We start from the raw sequence: 23,864 nt of genomic DNA, 5'->3' as shown, positions 1-23,864 counted from the left end.
GAAGCAACCACAGCACGGTAAAGGGGTGCACATCTGGAGAGGCGTGTCCCCACGGAGGCAGTGCCCCCTGACGCAAGGGCAAGCGTGACTGCAGAGGAGGAAAACGAGGGGCGTGAACGCATCAGGACACGAAGCAGGTCCCTCCACACGTGTTCTCCCTGGCCCCTTCCTGGAGCCCCGTGGACTTCCGGGGTCCCAAAGGGCGATGCCCGCCCCTGGGGTGCTGGCACGATGGAAACGGGGCGGGGGAGATGTGTGATATTGCTAGGGGAGCAGAGTCTTTTCGCTTCCCCAGAAAAAGGGATGGCATGCTAAGTTTGGGAGCTTGTGGTGTAAACTGGGGAGGGGCATCTCCTCCTGCCAAGGGCCTTTGGCCATCTGTACCATCACTCCCCAGCCGCTGGTCAAACAGTGCATCCACGTCCCCGACCTGATGGGTACCCGTCCTCTGGCAGGGTGCGGGATGTCGGCCGGCACTGATGCTTTCTAAGGGGCTCGGTGGCCACAGTGGACTGCTAACCGCAGGATGGGCAGTTTGAAACCACCAGCCGCTCCTCCGGGGAGAGACGAGGCTTTCTACCTCCGCTCAGTCTCAGACGGCTCAGGGCGGGTCTTCCTGTTGTAAGGTCACCGGGAGTCAGTGGCTTCGGTGGTCACGAGTTTGGGTTTGATTTTTGTTCAGGATGCTCTTTAGAGTGGTGAAGAGCAAGGAAGCTGATCTGAGGGCCGAGGGGCGTCTGACTCCAGCCATATGGTATACTGAATGCCATGTCCTACACATGTGCAAGTCGGACGTGCTGAGTGGCCAGATAGGTGAGAGCGGAGAAGGATCGGTGCATTTGAATGTTGGTGCTGGAGTGGAGCAGAGGTACCCTGGGCGGCTAAAAGGACAGACAGATCTGTCTTGCGAGGACAGCGAGACCTCGTCTCACATCCTTTGGACCTGGTGTCAGCAGAGACCAGTCCCTGGAGAGGGACACCATGCTTGGGAGAGGAGAGGGGCAGCCACACGAGGAAAGCCCCCAACGAGAAGCCTGGCCCAGTACCTACATCGATGGCTCACACCTAGGAGCCATTGGGAGGAGGATTGGCGCAGGACTGGGCAGTGCCTGCTTCCTCCTGATGGACTCAGGGCTGCTAAGAGATGGAACCGACTCCACAATCCCTAACAACAACACACTGCCCACCTGGTCTACCCGAGCACCTGGGCCCGCCACACAGACCTGTACACGCTGCCCACCTGGTCTACCCGAGCACCTGAGCCCATGATAGAGCTGCACACACTGCCCACCTGGTCTACCCGAGCACCTGAGCCCACCACACAGACCTGCACACACAGCCCACCCTGGTCTCCAGGAGCACCTGTGCCCACCACACAAACCTGTACACACTGCCCACTCTGGTCTACAGGAGCACCTGAGCCCACCACACAGACCTGCACACACTGCCCACCCTGGTCTCCAGGAGCACCTGGGCCTACCACACAGACCTGCACACACTGCCCACCCTGGTCTACAGGAGCACCTGAGCCCACCACACAGACCTGCACACACTGCCCACTCTGGTCTCCAGGAGCACCTGGGCCCACCACACAGACCTGCACACACTGCCCACCCTGGTCTCCAGGAGCACCTGGGCCCACCACACAGACCTGCACACACTGCCCACCCTGGTCTCCAGGAGCACCTGTGCCCACCACACAGACCTGCACACACTGCCCACCCTGGTCTCCAGGAGCACCTGAGCCCACCACACAGACCTGCACACACTGCCCACCCTGGTCTCCAGGAGCACCTGTGCCCACCACACAGACCTGCACACACTGCCCACCCTGGTCTCCAGGAGCACCTGAGCCCACCACACAGACCTGCACACACTGCCCACCCTGGTCTCCAGGAGCACCTGGGCCCACCACACAGACCTGCACACACTGCCCACCCTGGTCTCCAGGAGCACCTGGGCCCACCACACAGACCTGCACACACTGCCCACTCTTGTCTACAGGAGCACCTGTGCCCACCACACAGACCTGCACACACTGCCCACCCTGGTCTCCAGGAGCACCTGTGCCCACCACACAGACCTGCACACACTGCCCACCCTGGTCTCCAGGAGCACCTGAGCCCACCACACAGACCTGCACACACTGCCCACCCTGGTCTCCAGGAGCACCTGTGCCCACCACACAGACCTGCACACACTGCCCACCCTGGTCTCCAGGAGCACCTGAGCCCACCACACAGACCTGCACACACTGCCCACCCTGGTCTCCAGGAGCACCTGGGCCCACCACACAGACCTGCACACACTGCCCACCCTGGTCTCCAGGAGCACCTGGGCCCACCACACAGACCTGCACACACTGCCCACTCTTGTCTACAGGAGCACCTGTGCCCACCACACAGACCTGCACACACTGCCCACCCTGGTCTCCAGGAGCACCTGTGCCCACCACACAGACCTGCACACACTGCCCACCCTGGTCTCCAGGAGCACCTGAGCCCACCACACAGACCTGCACACACTGCCCACCCTGGTCTCCAGGAGCACCTGGGCCCACCACACAGACCTGCACACACTGCCCACCTGGTCTACCCGAGCACCTGTGTCCACCACACAGACCTGCCCGCCTTGGACTTCCGTCCACTTTTCCTGCGTTCAGGGCTTCCGGTGCACACGGGCCCGCCTGCATTCTGCCGGCTCGGGAAGAGGAGAGACAATGAGGAGGCCTGCTCTGAGGGTGGGGAGGATGCGGAGCCGCCTGGACCAGCTCCCACCTTGATGGACAAACCTAATTAACCTTCGCCACTCTGTGCCAACCTACAGCTCCGGAGTAAACCGGTGACCCAGAAACAATACGTCGCCGTCACCGCCCCCACCGGCCGGCTGTGACACGAGAGACAGCTCTCTCAGCACTATCGGGAGATAAGGTGGGTTAGTGGCTCGGGGACATATGGATCCTGCCCACGTCACACATGAGCTGTCAGAAACAGGACGATACTGTCAGCGGCCAGCAGTAGGCCACTGAGGGCTCACCACCAGGCTGCCGGGCCTTTCTCAGCGAGGGCACAGGGACCCGCTTCACAGAGGCAGAGGCAGAGGCAGGTGGGTGAGCGCGGACAGGCACGGGCAGTTCAGCAGCCCCCAACCTGGCAGAGGACCGCGCCCACGGGGCTTCTCCTGAGCTGGAGCCCGGATGAGGTCAGACCGCAGGTCTTTCTGTTCTCTCTCGGCACCCCGTCCCTTGGTGGGTTGGAACAAGGACCTTCTGATCCACCCGGTGCCCACCAGTGGTGCCGCGCAAGCTGCCCTGGATGGGCTCGAGGAGCCAGATGCCCTCTGTAAGTAATCATGGGAAGCAGGGTCCACATCCGTGTCCAGCTGTGAGCCGATTCTGACTCCAGGCAGCCCAGCGTGGGGCTGGGCAGAGCAGCTCGACGGTGTCAGGGATTAAGAACGGGATGGCCAGAAGTGGGGCTCGATGAAGAAGGCGGCGGCATCAGGAGGAAGGCTTTAGCCCAGCCTGCGTGTGCAGACGACCCAGCCTTGCCCGCTGCAAGAGCGGAGGCCCTGAAGCCCTGGCTGAGGAAGGTCAAGGACGGCGGCTGCAGTGCGGATTACAGCGCGTACAGCCCTCGGTCTGGATGGCCACGCAACGCGAGAGACCAAATCCTCACACCTGGACCAACGGGCCACACCACCAGGATACACGGACCGAAGATTCAACGTGTCAGGGATCTGTCTTGCTTGGATCCACCATCCATGTTCACAGAAGCAGTCGTCAAGAGATCAAAAGACTGCCTGCCTGCACTGGGCAAACCAGCTGCCCACGTCCCGTCAGGTGTTGAAAAGCGAGCAAGGACGATGCGTTTGAATGGCGGTGCCCGGACTGCCGAAAGAACCAACAGATCCCGACTTTGAGTGGCCGTACGGAGCAGGGCAGAACTGCCCGGGTGGGTTTCCGAGACGGCAGCTCTTCAAGGGAGTGGAAAGCCTCGTCTGTCTCCTGCAGACCGGTTGGTGGTTCTGAACCACTGACCTGGCGGCCAACAGCCCATGCGTAACCACAGCGACACCAGGGCTCCATGTGCCGCTACAGCCAGGGGGCGTTTCTTCCTGCGTGTTAGCGCCCGCCAAGGAAAGGGGGAGATAGGGACCACTGGAAAAACGAGGGATCCAAAACCGATCTTAGGAAAAAGGCAGAGAAGCATCAACTACATAGAAATATAAATCAAGCGCTCGGCTGCCAACGGAGAGGGGGCGGTTAGAATGCACCCAGCACTTGGAGGGAGGCTCGCACAGAGATGGGCAGCCGCAGAAACCCCAGGGAGCAGTTCGGCTCTGCCCTGGGTGCACCCCAGGGACAGAAGTGACACCCGCCCTCCATGGAGATCCAAGCTGAGACACGCACTGCAACTGGAGGCATTTCCAGGTACGAAGAACACCGCAGCCAGTCGTTCCCTTCGATGTAACCGACCCAACGCCCACGAGGTGGGCGGCTCATTGCCAAGGTCAGCAGCTAGAAACCACCAGCGGCCCCGCCCGAGAAGAGGCGAGGTTTTCTACTCCCGTAAGTTAGAGCTGCGGTCTTGGAAACCCACAGGGGCAGGTCCACCCTGTTCCACGGGGCACGAGGGAAAATGGACTCAGTGGTGGCGATGAGTTGAGAGGCGAGTAGTCGGGGTTTGCACGCGGCGGTCCGATGCCTGGCTGCCAACGGAGCCATCTGAGGTTCACAGCTAGCACCTGGCTCTGCAGTAGAACGCTTCCACCAAGACTGGCAGCCTCGGAACCCCCTCAGGGCAGTCCGCTGTTGAGTCCGGATGGGCCAGAGGGCTCTGGGTTTGCTGGTGGCCGGGAGCGGCCAGAGGACAGAGGAGAGGCAGCCACTGCGCGCAGAGGCCCCGTATATTTATTTCTGCTTACTCTCCGGGCTCCGCTCCCTCGCCAGCCTGGTACAACATGTTTATTTAAGAGATAATGTGGCCGCGGAGGAGTGCGCCCGGCAATAAACGGCTTTTGCAGGCAATTAAATGCAGAAGCGAAATTGAGCTACTGGTCAGCGGAACCAGCCATCCATCTTGAGTGTCTTCCCGTGTCACCATGGAATCCCTCTCTCCCAACAGGACAGGGATCTATGATTGGGCTACAAATCTCCACCGCCTGGAGCGCAGGGGAGGCAGCGAGAGCGGCTCCCAGGGAGCCAAGGGGTGGGCCGGCCCCGCAGGTAGCTCAGCGTCCCAGGGGCCTATCTTGATGGAAGACAACCAACAGGTACTGTCCAGTGGACTGTGTGTGCGTCCGGCGAGGACGGAGATCTGCACCGGGATTTCAATGGCTGTTTTTCCTCAAGTCCATGGCCAGGCCTTTCTTCCAAAGCACCCTGGGAGGAACTCGAACTGACAACCCCTCAGTGAGCAGCCAAGGGCGTGAATCGTCTGCTGCCTCCAGGGACTGCTTGCCCTTGGCAGACCCATTGCCCTGGTGTGGAGTCCCTAGAGGGTGGTCCTCGGGCCTTCCCTCCGCAGGGTCTACCTGTCAGCAGCCCAGTGCTTGGCCACGGGGCCACCAGAGCTCCTTGAGCAGAAAGACAAAGCACCCAGGGGTCACTAGGAGCTGGAATCTGCTCTATCCCAGTAGGACGGGTGACTAGCCACTCCAGTGACTCGCTGCCACCAAGGTACTGCCTAACTCACAGGGCCCCCACACCTGCCAGCGGAGAACCCCGCTCCACAGGCTTCTGAAGGAGCCCGGCGATGGACTGGGTTACTCTTGGGCTGCAGCTGCCAAATCAGCAGTTCAAACCCACCCGATGCTCCATGGGAGAAAGGTGAGGCTTTCGTTCCCTGACGATTCACACCCCCGGGGGCACTTCCGGCCTGTCCCCCAGCATGGCCGTGACAGCTGGAATCGGCCCTGTGGCGGCGAGTTTGGTGTGGATCTTTCAGAAGGAGCATGCCGGGACTTTCTTCTGCGGCACCTGTGAGTGGACTAGACCCCCCTGCTCTGTCCCCCCCAGTCTAACAACCGAGGGCAGTCACTGTGTGTGTCCCCGCCCCCCACCCCAGGGAGTCCTGACAGAATGAGGGACCCAAGAGTTTAGGAGATCCCACAGTCGACACACAGCTGCTCTCTCTGGCTTGGAGACTTTCTGGCAGGAGCCCCGGTGGCACAGTGGGTTACACACTGGGCTGCTAACTGCAAGGTCCGTAGTTCAAGAACACCCTCGGCTCCTCCCGAGAAAGACGGGGCTTTCTGCTCCTGTAAAGCGTTCAGTCTCTGAAGCCCACAGGGGCAGTTCTACCCTGTTCCGCAGGGTCGCTGAGAGCCAGCATGGACTCGATGGCAGTCGGCTTCTTCTTCTTATTATTATTAATAATTCTTGGTTTGGCTTCTCACTTTCTCTGCAACAGGTCCACACATGGTCCCTTTATACATTCTCCCCGAAAGTCAGCAGGCAGACGGCAACCCAGGACTCCCCAATGGTAGCCCCTGGGTCCTGAGGATCTGTGGGAGACCCTGCCAGATGTAGACCCACGGTCTGCCCCGAATCACCAAGCCAACAGCCCTGGGAAGGACAGTGGGGGGGGGGAGGCTTCCCCCGGAATGGCATCAGGTCAGCTCTCGCTTCTTAGACCAACAGGCTTGACGTGCCTTCCAAGTAAAGACCCACAGGTCTAAAAGGACCTGTACGATGTGGGGTGCTTCCACTTCCGAGGGGCCCGGGGGGGGGCTGCTTCCAGGGCGTCCCAGGCAGCTGTCTTTGCAGCAGCGGGAGGCTAGGCCATTCCCCCTCAATGTCCCCGAGAGGATGACACCCCTCAACCTTCCCATTACAGCCAGGCACTGAACCTCTGAGCTGCTGGGACACCCTATCACAAGTCCTCTCCCTTATCTTAGCGCCAAACTCCTTCCAAAAACGCCTGACGCCTCCAAACGGGACCCAAATGTCACGGGCACCACAGGCTGTAGGCAAGGGGATTCGCCGGGCCTTTCAGGAAGCCTGCGATCTCAGGTCCTTTGAGGGTCCAGCACGAGCATCCACACAGTACAGGGGGCTGACCAGTCATGACCCGCCCCCCAGGCCTGAAAGGGGAACACGGCCGCTCACAAGAACGTTCCAGCTCTCCTTTCTGAACATGGGCTCAGAACACCTCACCCAACGCCATCGAGTCCTTGCCGACCCAGAGGTGGAACTGCCCCTGTGCGTTTCCGAGCCGGTGATTCATGACATGGGTGGGGGGGGTTGAGTGGGGGGGGAGGCCTCCACGTTCTCGCTCAGCGTGGCTGGTGGTTTCAAACTGCTGCCCTTGTGGCTAACAGCTCGATGCAGAACTGCTACGCCACGGGGGGACCTTTCCGTGGGGGCTAAGGTGGTCACAAGCGGGTCCTATTTTGCTGAAGGAAAGAGAAGGCATGACCAAGGCCTCCGTCAACAGCTGCCCCCTTTGCCAGGAGAGCCAAGATGGCTGAGCAGGAATGTGTGGCAGATCCTTGATCAGCAGGGAGAAGATGTGCGACACAGAACTTTCAAAAACCGTCCTGGAATCCAGACTTTCTGGATCCATAGAGGCTGGAAGAGCCCCCGAAACGAAGCGGCCTAAGCTATCCAGATGCGAGGAAAATCCCCTGGAGTCTTTAAACCAACCAGCCTCCCTGGCAGCACTGCTGAAGGATGTACCCACTTCCAGAAGGATCCTCGGTGAGTGGGAGGCAGCTCAAGGAGTTGATAGGTGGGGGGGGGAGCGGTGATAGGGGGACACGAGTGTCTGTCAACGGGGAGAAAGGGCTGCTGGGTGAGAACAGCACGGAGACACCGCGGTGTGGGCTGCCACGTGGTGCTACTCTCGGCAGGAACAGACAGTGGACAAGCCTCAGCCCTGTGGAGGCCGACCCTCAGAGACTGGTCCTCGCCCCTCTGAGTGTCAAGGGGAAGGAGGGGGACCGCCGGAGACGCTGTCACCGGGCACACCGCCCTGACACACGGTGGCCCAGCCTCTTCCGGGCCTTGGAACCTGCCCTGGGTAGACCAGCAGGGCAGAAAGCTCTCTCCTGATAGTACAGAATGCTTTGTTTCACCCCAAACACAGAAAGCTCCTATTGTACCACATATCCACACACACACACACACACACACACACACACACACACACACACACACACTCCACTCCAAGCCCAAAGTGAGTCCACGCTGGCCCCGTGGGAGATAAGACTGGAATCCTCTCCCCTTCCGCCTGCACGGCTCTCCCTCCCAGGGTGCAAGGTCTCTGCGCTCTGGGCCCCCTGCAAAGCCCCGCCCGGGGACAGTGGAGCTTCTCCACGAGGGGCTGCTGAGGCTGGAGGAGACCCCGTGCCACTGGGCGTTCGTGCAAAATGACCTTGGGAAGGAGGACAGGGCACGGGGGCATGGCACACCACCACGCGTGTCTCTCCACCGCGGGTTTGCCGGAACCATCGGGAGGGGAAATCGCCGTGTGCTTCTTGTACAGGGTGTGAGTGTGTGTGTGAGCGGCAGCCTCTGAGTGTCTGGCCTACTGTCTGCGTGATATCGCACCTGCCATGGGTGAGCCGTGTGTGAGTGAGACAGACACACACACACACACACACACACACACACGCACGAGAGACAGAGGACTAACTGCAAGTGTTGTCTGCCTGACTTTTGAATATCCAGTCTACTGTCTGGGTAATACCATACCTGCCACTAGCAAGGTGTGTGTGTGTGTGTCTGTCTGTTGCGTGTGAGTTTCACACACTCATCCAGCCCTCAGGGTACCACCACTGCTTTCCCATCTGACCAAGCATGTGCGTGTGTGTGTGCGTGTGTGTGTGTCTGTGAGTGGGTTTCGCACCCATCCAGGCCTTTCTCAGGGGCTAAGCACATCATGGGCTGGGAGGCTGTGTGTGTGCGTCTATGAGAGTGTGCTTCACACACCCATCCATGCAGCCCTCTCTCGGGGTACCCGCCTACCTGCCACTGGTTTCCCGTCTGGCCGGGCATGTAGGGGGCCGGGAGGCTCCGCAGGCTGTTCTTCACGGGGGAGCCGGCCAGGGGCCCGGCGGCGTCGGCAGAGTCGGCGGCCAGGGCCATGGAGTACTGCGGGTAGTTGTACAGGTTGTTGTAGTACGGGAAGAGGGAGGGCTGGTAGAAGCTGCTGTAGTAGGTGGGGTCCGACACCAGTTCAGGTGCGTTCTCCATGTGCCCCCTGCTGGTGGCGGCCGGGAGATCCTGGATCATCATGCGTCCCTCCGGAACTGTGGGGGGGAAGAGAGAGAAAGGCCAGAAGGTGTGAGTGCCGGGGCCACAGGTGCTGCCGCCTGCAAACCTCTGCAGAGCAGGGGGGCTGACACGCAGGTGACAGACAGCCTGCGACTTCTGCCGCCCGAACAAAAGGCCGTTTCTCAGGGCGGCTGGTCTCTGGGCACAGCAGCCTGGCCCATTCCACCAGGAGACATTTAGCCAGTTGGTCTGCCTTCCTCCACCCAGCCATGCCCACCTGCAAAGCCAGGTGCAGCCAGCTGACCAGGCCGCGGCGTTCTGAATGAACGCAATGAATGGAGTTCGCTTTAACTAAAGTCGATGCCAACACCCCGGGCTCCTAACTCCGAGAGCCAGACAGCTAGGTCAGAAAGTCAAGTCGAACCAGGGGCGAGAAAGTTGAAGCAAACATTGTTTCCTTCGCTTCCTGGCCAGCTGATAGCCGCCCACCCACAGAAAGCTGGAGAGTGGCATAGAGCAGGCAGCCTCTGGGGAGGGTTGGAAAACCAAGATGCTGCTTTTAAGAACGAAGGTGCATCTGATCCACAAACAAACAAACAAACAGCCCACTCAATTCCAACTCGCAGCGGCCCTGCAGGGCAGGACAGAACCACCTTTATAAGTTACAGGAATCAAAGCCTCATCTTTCTCCCAAGGAGCGGCTGGTGGTTTCGAACAGCTGACCTGGCAGCGAGCAGCCCAGCCTGTCACTCACTCTGCCACCAGGGCTCCCTCACCTGACCCAAGCCTTGGCGTGTCCGAGCACCTCATGTGCAGGCAAAAGACGGACCAAGGAAAGTGACTGGAGGCCTCCAGGGCGGGTCAGACGCACCCTGGACAGCCGGGAGGAGGGGCAGATCTGTCTGGAAAGGAGGACCTAAGACGCGAGGGTGGGGAGACTTCACCTCACAGGCTCTGGGGAGTTTACCAGAAGGGGCCGGTCCTTGGAGAAGGACCCCACGCTTCCTCAAGGAGGTGGCAGTGAAAGGGGGCGGTTCTCAGTGAGGTGACTCAGCGGTGACTGTCGCAATGGGCTCCAAGGTGTGAGTGCAGGGGTCACAGGTGCTCCCTGCAAACCTCGGACCCAGCAGTGATTTGTCCTGGGGGCAGGGGGGTCACGATGGGCTGGAATCGACCGGCGAGCAATAGCAAGATGCAGTGAGGCAGGCAGGTCTAGTTGAAAGACTCAACACCGCTGTTCTGTCCACAACCCCTCACGATTCGTGGTGCCGGCCGGTCCCGGGGCGGCCTTCTGCCCGTCACCGCCGGGCACGCGGGCTCTGCTTACTCGGCCAAGAGGCTTTGATGCCTGCCGCCAGGCTTCCTGCTTTTCTCCAGACCTCAAAAGACAACGCCATCTTTCCAAGCACCTGCACGGGCAGCCCTGGTTACACACTGGGCTGCTAACTGCAGAGTCGGCAGTTCAAAACCACCAGCCGCTCTGCTGCAGAAAGGTGAGGCTTCCCACTCCCATAAAGATCTGCAGTCTTGGAAACCCGCAGGGGCGGCTCTACCCCGTCCTCTAGGTTGTCCTGGGTCCTTGGTGCTGTCTTAATACATCGATTAAGCACCTACTATGTGGAATCAGGCTGCTCGCCCAAATGCTGGTGGCTTGCATCTGCTCAGAGGCGCATTCAAAGACATCCACAACCTTCCTGAGACTGCGGTCCTTGTCCACTTAGAAAACCAAAGTTTCAAACTGTACAAACGGTGCTTTTCAAAGGCTACTCCCAATCCTAGTCCAGAGGAGCCTGGTGGACAGTGGGTTAAGCGCTGGGCCGAGATCTGCGGTTGGAAACCAGCAGCCATCGCAGGGGAGAAAAGTGAGGCTCTCTAGGGTACTGCCTTGCCCTACGGGGTCTCCATGGGTCAGAATCGACTCCATGGCACGGAGATTGGCAGCCTTTTTGAACCATAACTAGTTCTGAGTCCCAGAAACACAACAGCAAGACTGTATGGTATCCCCATAAACCTGAGTTAACAATTAAACAAACAAACAAAACCTCATTGCTGATGAGGAAAGTCGACTCCAATTCAAGACAACCCCATGTGTGTCCGAGGAGAATTCTGCCTCCGGGTCTGACGGCTGTCCGTTCTCATTGTGGGCTGGGCGGGGACGACGTCACGTGAAGTGCACCCTTGAAACAAGTGATCAACCCCCCACGGCCCTTTCCCTCCTGTCTCCCACGTGCACTTGATCGCCTTCCCTCACTCGAGTTCCCTTTCACGCACACGTGGTGCGGTGCTTTTCAACTGGGCTGCTAGCCTCCAGGCTGGCAGTTCGAAACCACGGACCGCCCACGAGAGAAAGAAGAGGCTGACTCCTCCTGGGGCAGTTCCGCCCTGTGCTACAGGGTCGCTGAGTCAGAATCGACTCGATGGCCGTGAGGTGTAGGGGGTGAGGAGTCACACCGCAGCAGTGAGCTTTGTTTCAGAATCCTTGTAGAAGCAGACTGACGCGTCTTCTTTTCCCATGGAGAAGCCGATGGCTTCCACCCACCAGTGCTTCCGCTACTTTCTATCCCATGGGCGTTACTGTCCGGTAGGCTCTGGCTCACAGCAACCGTCAACTACAACAGCAGGACACACCACCCCTCCTGCGTCCCCCGTCATCATGCGAGCCCTCGGCTGGACCCTCTGTGTGTGTCCGTCTGCCTCACGGAAGGTCCTCCTCGTCTCACGGACCCTCTGCCTTCCGGGGCACCGTGTCCTCCAGGAACCGCCCCCACCTGATGACATGCCCGAAGGGCGAGAGATTGCGGCTCCACATCCTGGCTTCTGGGAGATGCATCCTGAAATCCGACCCGCTCCTTCACGGGCGATCGATAGCCCGCGTGATAACCACCCTTACTGACTTTGCGGCGCTGTGTGCTGGACTTTGGGCCATGCCGTGTTCACAGGCGTTGACCAGGCAGGCGTTCCTCTGCAGGTGTGTGGAGGCGTCCTGCCTCGCCCTCCTCTGCTATGGGTTCCCAGAGTCCTTTGCTCTCATCCCCGGAGATGTGTTCCCTCAATAACGACAGAAACAAACCCTCAGGTGTCTTACGGGACGTCAGAAAGCACCGAGATAAAACCCAAATTCACAGGCCACATACATCGCCGACTACCTGTGACTCGCAGCGGTCCCCTGCAAATGAGTAATTACATCTCTGGGAGCCTTGGTGGAGTAGTGGTTACCAGCTGGGCTGCTACCTGCAAGGTCAGCAGTTCGAAACCACCAGCCGCTCTTTGGGAGCAAGAAGAGGCTTTCTACTCCCGTAAAGAGTGACAGTCTCAGAACCCCACTCGGGGTCGTTCTGCCCTGTCCAGTGGGGTCACTGTGTCTGGAAGTCGGCTTGATGGAGGGAGCTTGAATACCCACAGTTAAGGGGTGGCCCCGGGTTATGCACTGAGCTGCTGCTCGGAGGTCAGTGGTTCGAACCCCCCGGCCATTCAGAGAGAGGAAGACGAAGCTGTCTCTGCCAGTAAAGATTTAGAGGTTCAGAAACCCATGGGGGCAGTTCTTCTGTGTCCAGGCTGCACCATCATCTTCGGGGCCAACGTGACTCGGGCCTGAGCCCGGGCATCGGGTGTCATCTGCTCACCCAGTCTCAGTCTCTGGAAGCTCCCAGGAGCGAGTGCCTAGCGGTTCCGAACTGTTGGACTTGTGGTTAGTGGCCCAACAGGGAACCACAGCGATGTCCTTTTCTAGAGGTCGGTCCCCCCTGACCACACGTCCCAAGTCCATGGCACGAAGTGTCCCCACCTTGCTTCTGAGGGGCACTTGGCTGGGCTTCTTCCAAGAGGGACTCACTCATTCTTCCGGCAAAGCCAAGCCCACTGCCCGCAGGGCCACCGTGAGTTATGACATACTGCAGCTCCTCATCTTTCCCCCACGGAGTGGCAGTGGGCTCAAACTGCCGACCTTGTGGAGAGCAGCCCGATGCCTACGCCCGCGGGACCAGGGAGGCTCACTGCACGCACTATGCTTCACCAAGACGGTCTGGTGCCTCGGGTCTGTAACTGGGGAGTCTCCAGCATCAAAAACCAACAGCAGTCCCACCCAAGCTATGGCAGACACTGGAGCAGTGCCGGAGAGGGGGAGATGTTCCCACCTCTGCCAACAGCGGTTCCACATCTCAGCCCGTACAGGGTGTGGGGGCAGCAGAGTTCATTCCTGCTTGAGAAACCACTCTGGTCCCTGTCCTGGTGCCCTGGCCCGTGGTGTCACCCTTTCCCCCTGGACCAGCCCTCAGCAATGTGCTTTGTCCATTTTCATCTTGGAACCCAAGGCAGAGCGCCGATTCCGCCCGGCTTGCCAGACCGTCTGCCTGTGAGGGAGCCCGGTGGACCGCACGTGGGGCTGCCCACTGCGCGGTCACCAGCCTCTCCGGGGGGGAAGACGAGGCTGCCGGCTCCCATGACAATGTGTGACCTGAGAGTCTACGGAGCGGCTCCACCGAGTCAGAGCGGACTTGAGGCCTGTGGGTTTGGGTTGGGAACCGAAGAGTCAAAGGGATCGCAAAAGACTGAGAAGCCATCTCCCTTTCTCTGACCTCAGATCCAGCCAGGGTTTCTTCATTAAGCGAAGCTCAGACATCCCATCGCGATGGATAGGCGGACAGACAGAGGATGGAGAGAAAGACGGAGCAGCACTTCTGCGTAGCCAGCGAGGTTCTGTGACCCCAGAACATTAGCGAGCTTTAAAAAGCGACTTAAGTTGCTCTTCGATTGCTCTGTGGTTTGGGACTTTAGAAGAAGGTTAGGATGTGCATCATTACGACACAGGATTTGTCTCACTAGGCAGTCGGTTTATTAAGATTCTAAGCAAATGCATATGTGGGGTTTTTTTTGGGGGGGGGAGTGGATTCCATGGTTTTAATTTCCAACATGGTCACTGTCCTCGGATACAAGTCATGTATGCAAAACCTCTCAGCGTTTCCTGAAAAGATGGGGAGCCTTCGAGAAAAGAGGCTTGGGGCCTCCCCTTCTTGGGAAGGCTGGCTCCAAGCCCTTTTGTGGCCTGAGTCTCCTTCTGAGCTGGCTTCCTTGGCTGTGCTTCCTTGATGCCCTCGGGTCGATTCTGGCTCACAGCAACCCCACAGGACAGGGCAGAACTGCAACTGTGCCATTTCATGGGAAAAGAAAGGCTCGTCTTTTCCCCGAGGAGCGGCTGGTGGGTTTGAACCGCTGACCTCGCAGCGAGCAGCCGGCGTGTGACCACGTGCCACCAGGGCTCCTGGCTGGGTTGAACCCAAAGTGCACAGCGGCTGCGACAGTCAACTCCAGCACGCCACGGACAGTGACGGTGGCCACCCGAGACCCGTCAGTGCCTCGTCTCTCATCCCCATGTTGCTGCCCCCTGCCCATCACAATACCACCTACACCCTGGTCCACAAAGCAGGCCATCCGGTAGCTCCGGGCAGCAGCAGCGGCTGCAGCAGCCTCCGCAGCCCTCTTGCGGCCGGGCTGCACCTGCGGCATGCCCGGGTGCACATGGACGGGGAGGCCTCCCCCACCCGTGCTCTTCACAGAGGTCAGACAGTAGCCTTGAGCACGGCACACTTGTTCACTCCCGCGCGCCACAATCAGGAGGCGCAGGGACACGGTTGCTCCCACCAGGCAATCAGGGACGGGGCTATTTTAAAACACCAGCCGCAGCCCAGAGCCAGCCGGCCTGCCCGCTGGCCACCGCTCAACACCTGCTAGCCGGACACCTCAGAGCCACCAAGGGACCCCAGTGGAGGGATGCTGACCTACCCTTTGTCCCCAGTCCCACCCTGCCCCTGTCCGCCCTCCCCCTACCTGCCGCCGGGGCTGCCCAGCCAGGGAGAGCTGCCCGGTAGAAAGGGGGCCCACTTTTATTGACTCGCAGGGGTTGCTGCTCCGGCGCAGAACTTCCAGCTTGCTATAAAGTTAATGTGCTATTCGGCGTTCATTGCTGCTGAGACTGTGGGGCCGTGTATTTCCTGCAGCCCCCGAAAGGCCATTATCCGTAATTGCCCATTACAGGCGTAATGGCTTCTCCGAGCTCGGTCTCTGACCTCCAGGGCTGTGAGAGGTTACAGCTAACAGCTCCATCTCGCCAAAGTGGGAAGGAAACTTCTTGTTACTCCGTCTCCCGCTCCAGCCCAGAGCCGCCATCGCACCGCTTGGCAGGCCCACTCGATCCTGAATCCGGAACGTTCCAGCTCTCTTGCACCTTCCCCACCTTCACCTCCCACCTGGGAGCCCCTGGTTGTCCCTGGATGGGGTCACGTCGGTTCCGACTCACGGCGACCCTGTGGAACAGGAGAGCTTCCCCATCATGTTTCCAAGATTGTATATGTCTGGATGGAAGCAGACAGCCTCCTCTTGCTCCTGGGGAGCTGGTGGTGGGTTAGAACCACTGATATCTCGGCCAGCAGCTGGGCAGTTGGCCACTGTGCAGCTGGAGCTGGCTCTGCGGGCAAAGAGAAGGTGGAAGCAGGCACACGGCTGAGCGCAGTCTCTAACAACCACACACCCATCCGTGTGGGCCTGGCTCGCCTCTCTGTGCACCCCCACCTCACCCCGAGCTAAGAATCTCTGCCTTCCTGTCCTCTGGGGTGAAGCTTCTTTGAAATGAAAAGATGGCAGCTCGGCAGGTAAAGATGCCCATCTGCCTTTTCTTTAAAGTGAGGAGAGACCAACAAATCAAGGCAACCTGACAGCTTTCCCCAGACTCCAGCCCTGGGTGAGGCGGGCTTCTCACCCAAGGTCAGCAGTTCAAGTCCACCAGCTGTTGGGCCCCCTGCTTCATTCACCAAGCACGGTGTCCCCCTCCTGACCTGTCCGGGGATGGTGAGACTTCACCTCACGTCCTTTGCACATGTTGCCAAGAGAGAGGAGGCCAGCGTGCTGGGAGAAGCGGAGGGTCATCAAAAAAGGACCCTGGCAGGTGGACAGAGGTGGTGGCCGCACAGAAGACACCCTGGCCTCGGTGCCGGGTCCCGCAATTCAGTGCAGTGGCCCCCACATTCAGAGGGGGGGTATGTGGGATGGTTAGCAGGCTACAGGTCAAGGTCAAGTGTGCTCACGGCACAGTTCTTTGGTCAGGCCATTGCTTGCCCGCAGGCAGGCCCCTCTCTGGTCCAGCTCCCCACGGGCCCCTGCCTGTTCAGACAACACCACAGCGGCACTCTCCTCTTGGTTCCAGGACAAAAGCCTCCCGGCAACAGGTCCTCCGCCGGCCTCACCCGGACGGTGCTCAAGCACAAATAAACTCACTCACTGCCCTCGGGTGGATTCCCACTCGCAGCGGCCCCGGAACCGGGGAGACCTCCCTTGGGGTTTCCGAGGCTGAGACTCTTTCCGGGAGCAGGAAGCCTCGTCTTTCTCCCGCAGAGCAGCCGGCTGTTGGCCTCCCGTCGGTACGGCCCTGTCCAGTCGCTGGGACGTGCAGGCTCTGGCTGGAAGAGCCTTCTCAAGTGTATTCGCGGTTGCTGCAGAAACGGCATCTGGAGAGGCCCGTCCCCGGGACGAGAACATCACGCTTGGTGGGGGGGGGGGGGGTCAGGGAAAAAGGAAGGCCCTCAGCAAGATGGACGGACACAGCGGCTGGAAGACACCTCACAACGGTGAGGTCTCCGCAGGACCTGGCCTTGCTCCCCTCTGGGGTGCACAGGCTACGGCTCGGAAACGCCACGATGCACCTAGCAGCCACAAGACATGGCCACCCCTCGTGCCATGTCTGTCTGTCCTGCCGCGGTGGCTTGCATGCTGCCGAGATCCTGGGAGGGCCACCGTGCTAACTGACACAACAGCACAGTCATCCATAGCAGACAGGGGCCGGCGGAGCTTCCAGATTCAGACAGACCAGAAAGAAGATGCTACCACCTCCCACCACCACAGCCGACCACCTTCCCCAAGGACACCGTCACGCCGGCGGGCAGAGGCCTGGAGCCACCACAATGAAGCACTCGCCGCTGACGGGCTCGTAGGCTCGTGAAAACCCACCCAGCAGCGACGTGGGAAAAGCCCAGAAGCTGACGGATGCTCCCGATGGAGGTGAGTCAAGACAAGGCCTCCTAGCAGTCACACGCACATCACGCTGTCCAGCCCGGCCTCACCCAGTGCCATGCCACACAGCGCCGCACGGCTGGGCCTCAGGGCCCTCACACCGCGGTATCCTGAACAGGGAGGGGGACACTTGACGCTGCTGGGACCCCCAGATCCCTGGCGGTGGGACGCAGCGCTGGACATCTCTGCCCACCCCCAGAAGAAGCGACTCTGGCGGCAGAGGGGTGCCGGCTCCGGGCAGCACCTGGCACCGTGGGTGGATGCGTCAACGGGTCACCCCCACCCCCACACCCCTCCAGGAGGCTCGGGGATTTCTCCAGACACCACCCTGGTTTCAAGGGCCAAGGGAAAAGCAGCTTCCCTTGGGTCTTTGGTTGCTTTTAAAACCAACCACAGAGAGGTCATGCCCTGCCGGACAAGGAAAGCTCCCCGCCTACAGAAGCGCTTCTTTGGTTTAATTTATGGACCAAAAGAAGAGCTACACACGCCAGACTCTGGGCCGGAGGACGACGTTCCTTCGGCATCGACAGACTCTCCCTCGGAAGGAAACACAGGGCTCCCTCTTGGTCCACCAGGGAGGGCAGGGGGTCCATCCTGACTCACACAGGCCCCCTGTGCAAGGCGACAACTGTCCCTTCGGGGGCTCTCAGCTGGGATCTCCCCCAAAGGTCACCGGCCCCCACACAGATGAGGCCTTTCAGAAATCCTCCGCGGGGGCTCTGAGTTGGAGCGGGCTTGGCGCCAGGGAGTCTGAAAACAAACCTCTGGACAGGAGCAAGGAGCCCTGGTGGGTCCTGGTTACACGTGGCGCTGCGAACCGCAGGGTCGGCAGTTCCAAACCACCCGCAGCTAGCTCCACCAGACAAAGACGGGGCTTTCTGCTCCTGTAAGGGGGTGGCAGTCCAGACACCCACAGGGGCCCCTGAAAGTCAGCATGGACCCGATGCCAGAGAGTCTGGTTTGGTCTTCACAGGAGCAGATCGCCCGATCTAGCTCCAGAAGAGTCGCCCTTAAGAGGACATCCTCCTGGGCAGCCCCGACAGGTCATTAGATCTCGACGTGCCTCGATGTGTCAACCCCGCTCACAGAGTCTGCCCTTTCCCGCTGCCCCTCTCCCCAGCACGCTGTCCTTCTCCGGGGACTGGCCCCTCCTGACAGCAGGTCCAAAGTACGTGAGGCCCAGGCTGGCCGTGATGGCTGTGCTTCTTGCCGGACAGCTCGGCTGGTTCTTCTGGCAGGCGGCGTCTGACACCCTGCTTCACACGCATCGCTGTCTCCCTTAATCAGTGTGCAACGTTCCCACGTGCAGGAAAGGACTGAAGATGTCCCCCGGCTTGGGTCAGGCCCACCTCCACCCTCAAGCCGACGTCTTTGCCGACCGATGTGCCACGCCGTTTCCTGACTGCGGCTTCCATGAGCCTTGGCTGTGGGCGACCTAGCAATTCCACTCCTGACATACGCACAACGTGCCCGGGGACGCTCTAGCTGCACTGCTCGAGAATCTTCTTCCCGCAAACGCCCACAGGCTGATAAAAGAGCTAACCAGGGCAGGGTCTTGCTCCACAAGCAAGCAGGAAGATGCGGTGGCACGTGGCATAGCAGGACACGCCCGGGAAACGTGGCAGCACGTGGAAGGCCTCAGATGCAAAAGGCCACCCGTGGCAGGATTCTGTTTACACACAAGGTGCAAGCCCCAAACCAGACTCGCTGCCATCGGGCGGATGCTGGCTCAGGGTACACGGTAGAGCTGCCCCTGCAGGTTCCCGAGACTGTACCTCTTTACCGGAATAGAAGGCCTCATCTTTCTCCGCAGAGAGGTGTCAAACTGCTGGCCTCGTGGCTAGAAGCTCTTTATACAAAGTCTAGACGGCACATCCCGAGAGGTAAGAAGTAGGCTGGTGTGCTAGGGGCATAAAGGGTCATGCATTGATCGGCAAACCACAAGGTCAGCAGTCTGAATCCACCAGCTGCTTCCTGGGGCTCCCGTAAAGAGTCGCCGTCTCAGAAATCCACAGGGGATGGCCTACCCTGCCCTACAGGGTCACTAAGAGCCAGCACCGACTTGATGGCCGTGAGTTTTGAAGCTGTTTCTTTGAGGGACCGGAGGGGAGTGGACGGACATGGGGACAGAGGGCGGGTTGATGGGCACAAAGTTGCTTTGAGGGATAAATTAAAGTGCTCAGGAAGCAAATAATGGAGATGGTCTCACAACCCACGCAGGCTAAGACCGCTGGACCGTGCACGTCAGAGGGTGAATTTTATGGGATGTGCGTTTTCTCTCAATTGAGCTGTTATTTTAAAAAAGTAGTCTAAATCATAGAATTTCTGCCTTCTGTTTGCTCAAAAACCAGTGGAGAAAGGTGAGCAGGGGACCAGAGAGATGAATGGAAAACAGTCAAATGGCCAATGGGTGTTTTTTCAGGAAAGAGAGGTTGGTTTTAACTGAACACAGCAGATCCTAATATTTGGGGGGAGTCACAGACTCTGGAGAATCAGATGAAAATGCTGGCCCGTCTTCTAAGAGAATATACATCTCCAAACTCAAGCGACTCTGGGACGTTGGGCCCCTGATCTCACGAGGCACCCAGTCAGTTCTTAAGGCGCGTGGATCTGGAACCAGAGAGACAGGAGGCCCGAGAATCAGGGAAGGCGCTGGACCCCTGGACTGGACGAGCCATCTCCATGCAGCCCGGCCTCCTCCTCCCTGAGACCAGGGGGCGGGTGGTGCCCAGCAAACAGCAATCGGGAACACGGTCAAGACATCGAGATAAAAGGCGGGGGAGATGTGGAACTGAATACGGAATTCTTGAAGAATCCAGACTCTCACTTGAGACCATCTTCAAATGGGGGACCGAGACGCTCCCGGAAAGTCGCCTTCGAAGGAACTGTCAGTTTAGCCTCATGAGTAAGAATTGTCAGCCTGGAGGGCTGTGCTATTTAAAAGCAGATTTATCTGTCTGAGGCCAAAGACTCGATACTCTCGAACTCACTCACTGCCACGGCGTCACTGCTGACTCGCGGCACCCACACCCACACCCACGCCCGTGGCTTTTCAAGACCCAACCACTGACAGTAGAAACCCTGTCTTGCCCCTGAGGAGCTGCTGCTGGCTTTGAACTGCCAACCAAGACAATCATAGCCCAAGGGGTAACCACTGCCCCACCTGGGCTCTGTAAAGGCTCACGAGCTAACTCTTGGGTAAGAGGGCCGGGAGGCAGGGCAGGAGGCCTAGGGGAGCGAACCAACCAGAGGAGAAATAACGTGCGTTCAGACGAAATGGCCCGTCTGGCCCAGGTGACACCCTCAAATTGTCGGGTGGAAGCCAGGTTTGATAAGTATCTCAAAGAACGCACTGCCATCGATCGATGGATTGATTGATCGAGGGGATCCCGCCTCCTGGGAGCCCTGGTGGGGGAGGTGGTGTACATGCTGGGCAGCTAACTTCTGGTCGCGGTTTCAAACCCACCAGCTCGCTCCAAGGGCAAAGGATGAGGCTGTCTGCAGCCTGGGAAACTCCCAGCGCAGGTCTCCCCGCCCTATCAGGTTGCTGGGAGCGGATGGGCATCATCTCGCCAGAAATGACCAGTTGCTGGGAGCGGATGGGCATCATCTCGCCAGAAATGACCATGTTCTCCTGACTTCCAGAAGCCCGACTCTGAAGTCTCATTTCAAATTAAAAACAAAACAAAAAAGCTGTAGTGAACCCAGACAAAGAGGAGCGGTGGGGAGAGCTGAAACTGGAACAGACAGAACCTGAGCCCATTGCTCCTCAAAACCGCCGACTCATGGTGGACCCACAGCAGAGTAGAACGAACCCCAAGTGTCTCTGAGGTTGTGAACCTCTACAGAGGAAGCAGACGGCCTCGTCTTTCTTCCTGGAAGCAGCTAGTGGGTTCCAACTGCTGACCCAGCAGTCAGCAGCCCTCCGCTTACCCCACTACACCACCAGGGCTCCCTCCTTCCTGGGCCGGCAGGGAGCATAGAAGTGAGAGTACGTTCGCCCTCCTGAGAGGACAGGGTGCCGACAAAGAGCCACAGAAGTGACGCGCTTCAAGAGCTCTGTGAAGGGATTGCCGTGGTGCTGTCTCAGGAGGGCTACCCTGAAATCAACCACGGAAGGGACTGGCCGGCTGGCAGACCCACTGACAGGGAGTCGGTCCTAACACTCTGCACCCTCCTAGAACAGAGATCTGCTCTGCAGGGCGTCCTGGTTACGTGTCGGGCTGCTAATTTCAAGGCCAGCAGTTCAAATCCACCAGCCGTTCCCCGGGAGAGAACGGTGAGGATTTCCACTCCCATCGAGATTTAGTGTCTCCCCGAACCCACGGGGGCAGTGCCACCGCGTCCTACAGGGTCACTGAAGGTGGAACTGCCTCGGTGGACGTGCACAGGACTTCACAAGAGCAGAGAGCCTCCTCTTCCTCCCATGGAGCGACTGCTGGGTTTGAACCTTGCTGCTCCCTGCTGTGGCCGCCGGGGCTCCCATGGAATTGACAAAGTGCCTGCTCGTATTGAGCAGGGCCCCAGCGACCTCCCCCAGGAAGACGAGCTCTGGAAACCCAGTAGGTTAGTCAGTCAACAAACATTGATCTGAGCTCAGAGTCGCTGCAACTGAAACAGGTGGAGCGATGAATTCGGATGTTGACTGAGCCACCAGAAACGGCGAGCAGGTCTGTCTTGAAGGAAGCCCAAACAGGATGCTCCTTAGGAGAGTCTCTGTCTCCTGTACACTGGACACGTGGTCAGGAGGGACCAGCTGGAGAAGGGGTCGTGCGTGGGAGGGCGGAGGCGCAGTGAAGAAGCGGGAAGGCCCCTGATGAGACAGACTGATGCAAAGGGCCCACCTGTAACAATGGCGAGGAGGGTGCTGGACGCTGAACGAACGAGGCTGTGACCTGTTGTGCACGGGTCGCTATGAGCCGGGGCCGGCCCCACAGCACCTAGGCAGGGCGAGGAGGAGCCCTCGGGGTCAGCTGCGCCTATGACTCTCAGAAGGGGCGGACTGTGCTTGTCCCCGGCCAATGATCCAGCCGGGGAGGCGGGGAGGGAGCAGAGGCCATTAAAGCGGGGACAAGAAACGGCACCGCTGGAGGCCCGGAGACAACACGGAGAAACAGATGACTAACTCCGGGGCAGAAATCGAGGGAGGAGAACGTGTGTCGGGCAGATTAAACACAGAGGGTTTGGAGCCAATTATAAGACATCAAAGAGAACAAGGCTGGGGAGGACCGCCTCGCTCGCTGCCGAGATAGGAGCCCTTGGAAGAAATACGGCCAACAGGCTCGAGGCCCCTAACGCGCCAAGTAATCTCCAAGCGCCTCGGAGAGGCCCTGCCGCCCACCACGGAGAGCAGAGCCCCTGTCTGTTCACAGGTGTCGTCCCCTGATGAAAGGCAGCGTCCACCTGAAGCAGTAGCTGAGATTAGCCCCCTCGGATGGAAGCGTGCTCAGAAGTCATTCCCACCTGCAGCCGGCTTCTGTGTCTCCACCTTCAAAAACACCCCCTACACCATCTCGCCCCCAAACATTAACAAAGAGCCAAGCAGTCGGCCATCAAGTCGACCCCCTCACTTCTCGACCCTGCAGGGCAGAGGAACACTGGCCACGGTGGGTTTCCCAGGCCGTCAGTCTCTAGGGAAGAGGTACCCCCACTTCCACATCTTGTCAACCCAATCTCTTGGTAGCCTGGGGTGGCCCGGGTAGAACAGTGCTCCCTGGGGCGACCAGAGGCCACCAAGCCTTTCTTCTGACGTACCTCTGGGTGCACCCAGACCTCCCAGCTAACCCCCCAGCACACTGAAAGTGGGCACCCAGGAACTTCTGCAAGGGCAATAATGTCCTTGAGGCTCCCTGGCACTTTCCGTTTTGCCCTAAGGACCAGGCGACCCGCTCTCGGGGGGCTCCTGTCTTCCCTAGCAGTCTCATGCACACACACCTCCACCTGCAAAGTCTCTCAGATTTTCACCCAGATGAGCCACACCAAGAAAGGGCTGTGCATGCCCCCCGTGGCTCACGTGGAACTTCACGACACTTTCGTCCGTGCTGTGGCTGAGGCTGTGGCTGCTGTTTGGTGGCGTTGGCTGGGGTCTGACCCGGCGATCCCGCCTACAGCGGAACAAGATGCCGCCTGCTCCCCCTCCCTGCACGTGAAGCTCAAGTTTTCCGCCTCTGCGGCAGCCCCTCTCCCTGGGCCTTCTTCCTCACGGCCCCTCCACTTCACAAAGCCTTTCTTTCATCGTGGCCCAAAGCACGTGACCCGGTGTCGCGCTATCCTCACGTCTAAGGGCAATCCTGGCTCGACGTCTTCCAAGACAGACTGGTTTGTTCTTCCGGCAGTTCTAAGGGGCGTTGCTGGTGTACTGGCCACATGCTGGATCACGAGCACAAGGCTCCCGAAACCGCAAACTCCACGGGAGCAGAAAGCCTCTGTCTTTCTCCCCGGAAAGGCTGGGGGTTTTGAACTGATAACTTTCTGGTCCCAACGAGCCTCCGTCTCAAACAGCCACAGGGACGGTGGCTGTGTTTTTGGAATACTTCCTCAGTCCTCTTCCTTCTCCGTCCAGCTCTCAAGTGCCCGAGGGGCAGTC

The 23,864-nt window shown here is 59.4% G+C and overlaps 1 protein-coding gene across 1 annotated transcript in view; it reads right to left on the bottom strand.

The window, feature by feature from the left end:
* Window positions 1–23,864, bottom strand: part of DMRT1 (doublesex and mab-3 related transcription factor 1) — a 74,357-nt gene that overhangs the window by 29,204 nt on the left and 21,289 nt on the right. The window contains exon 3 of the mRNA XM_075558906.1: window positions 8,972–9,255. Within this exon, the coding sequence (XP_075415021.1) occupies window positions 8,972–9,255 (284 nt within the window). The remainder of the gene's footprint in view (window positions 1–8,971; window positions 9,256–23,864) is intronic.

Source organism: Tenrec ecaudatus, chromosome 10 (genome assembly GCF_050624435.1).
Source record: "Tenrec ecaudatus isolate mTenEca1 chromosome 10, mTenEca1.hap1, whole genome shotgun sequence".
Classification (NCBI taxonomy): Eukaryota; Metazoa; Chordata; class Mammalia; order Afrosoricida; family Tenrecidae; genus Tenrec; species Tenrec ecaudatus.
The sequence above is the reverse complement of the archived record's forward strand: the minus strand, read 5'-3'. Positions and strand labels throughout refer to the sequence as shown.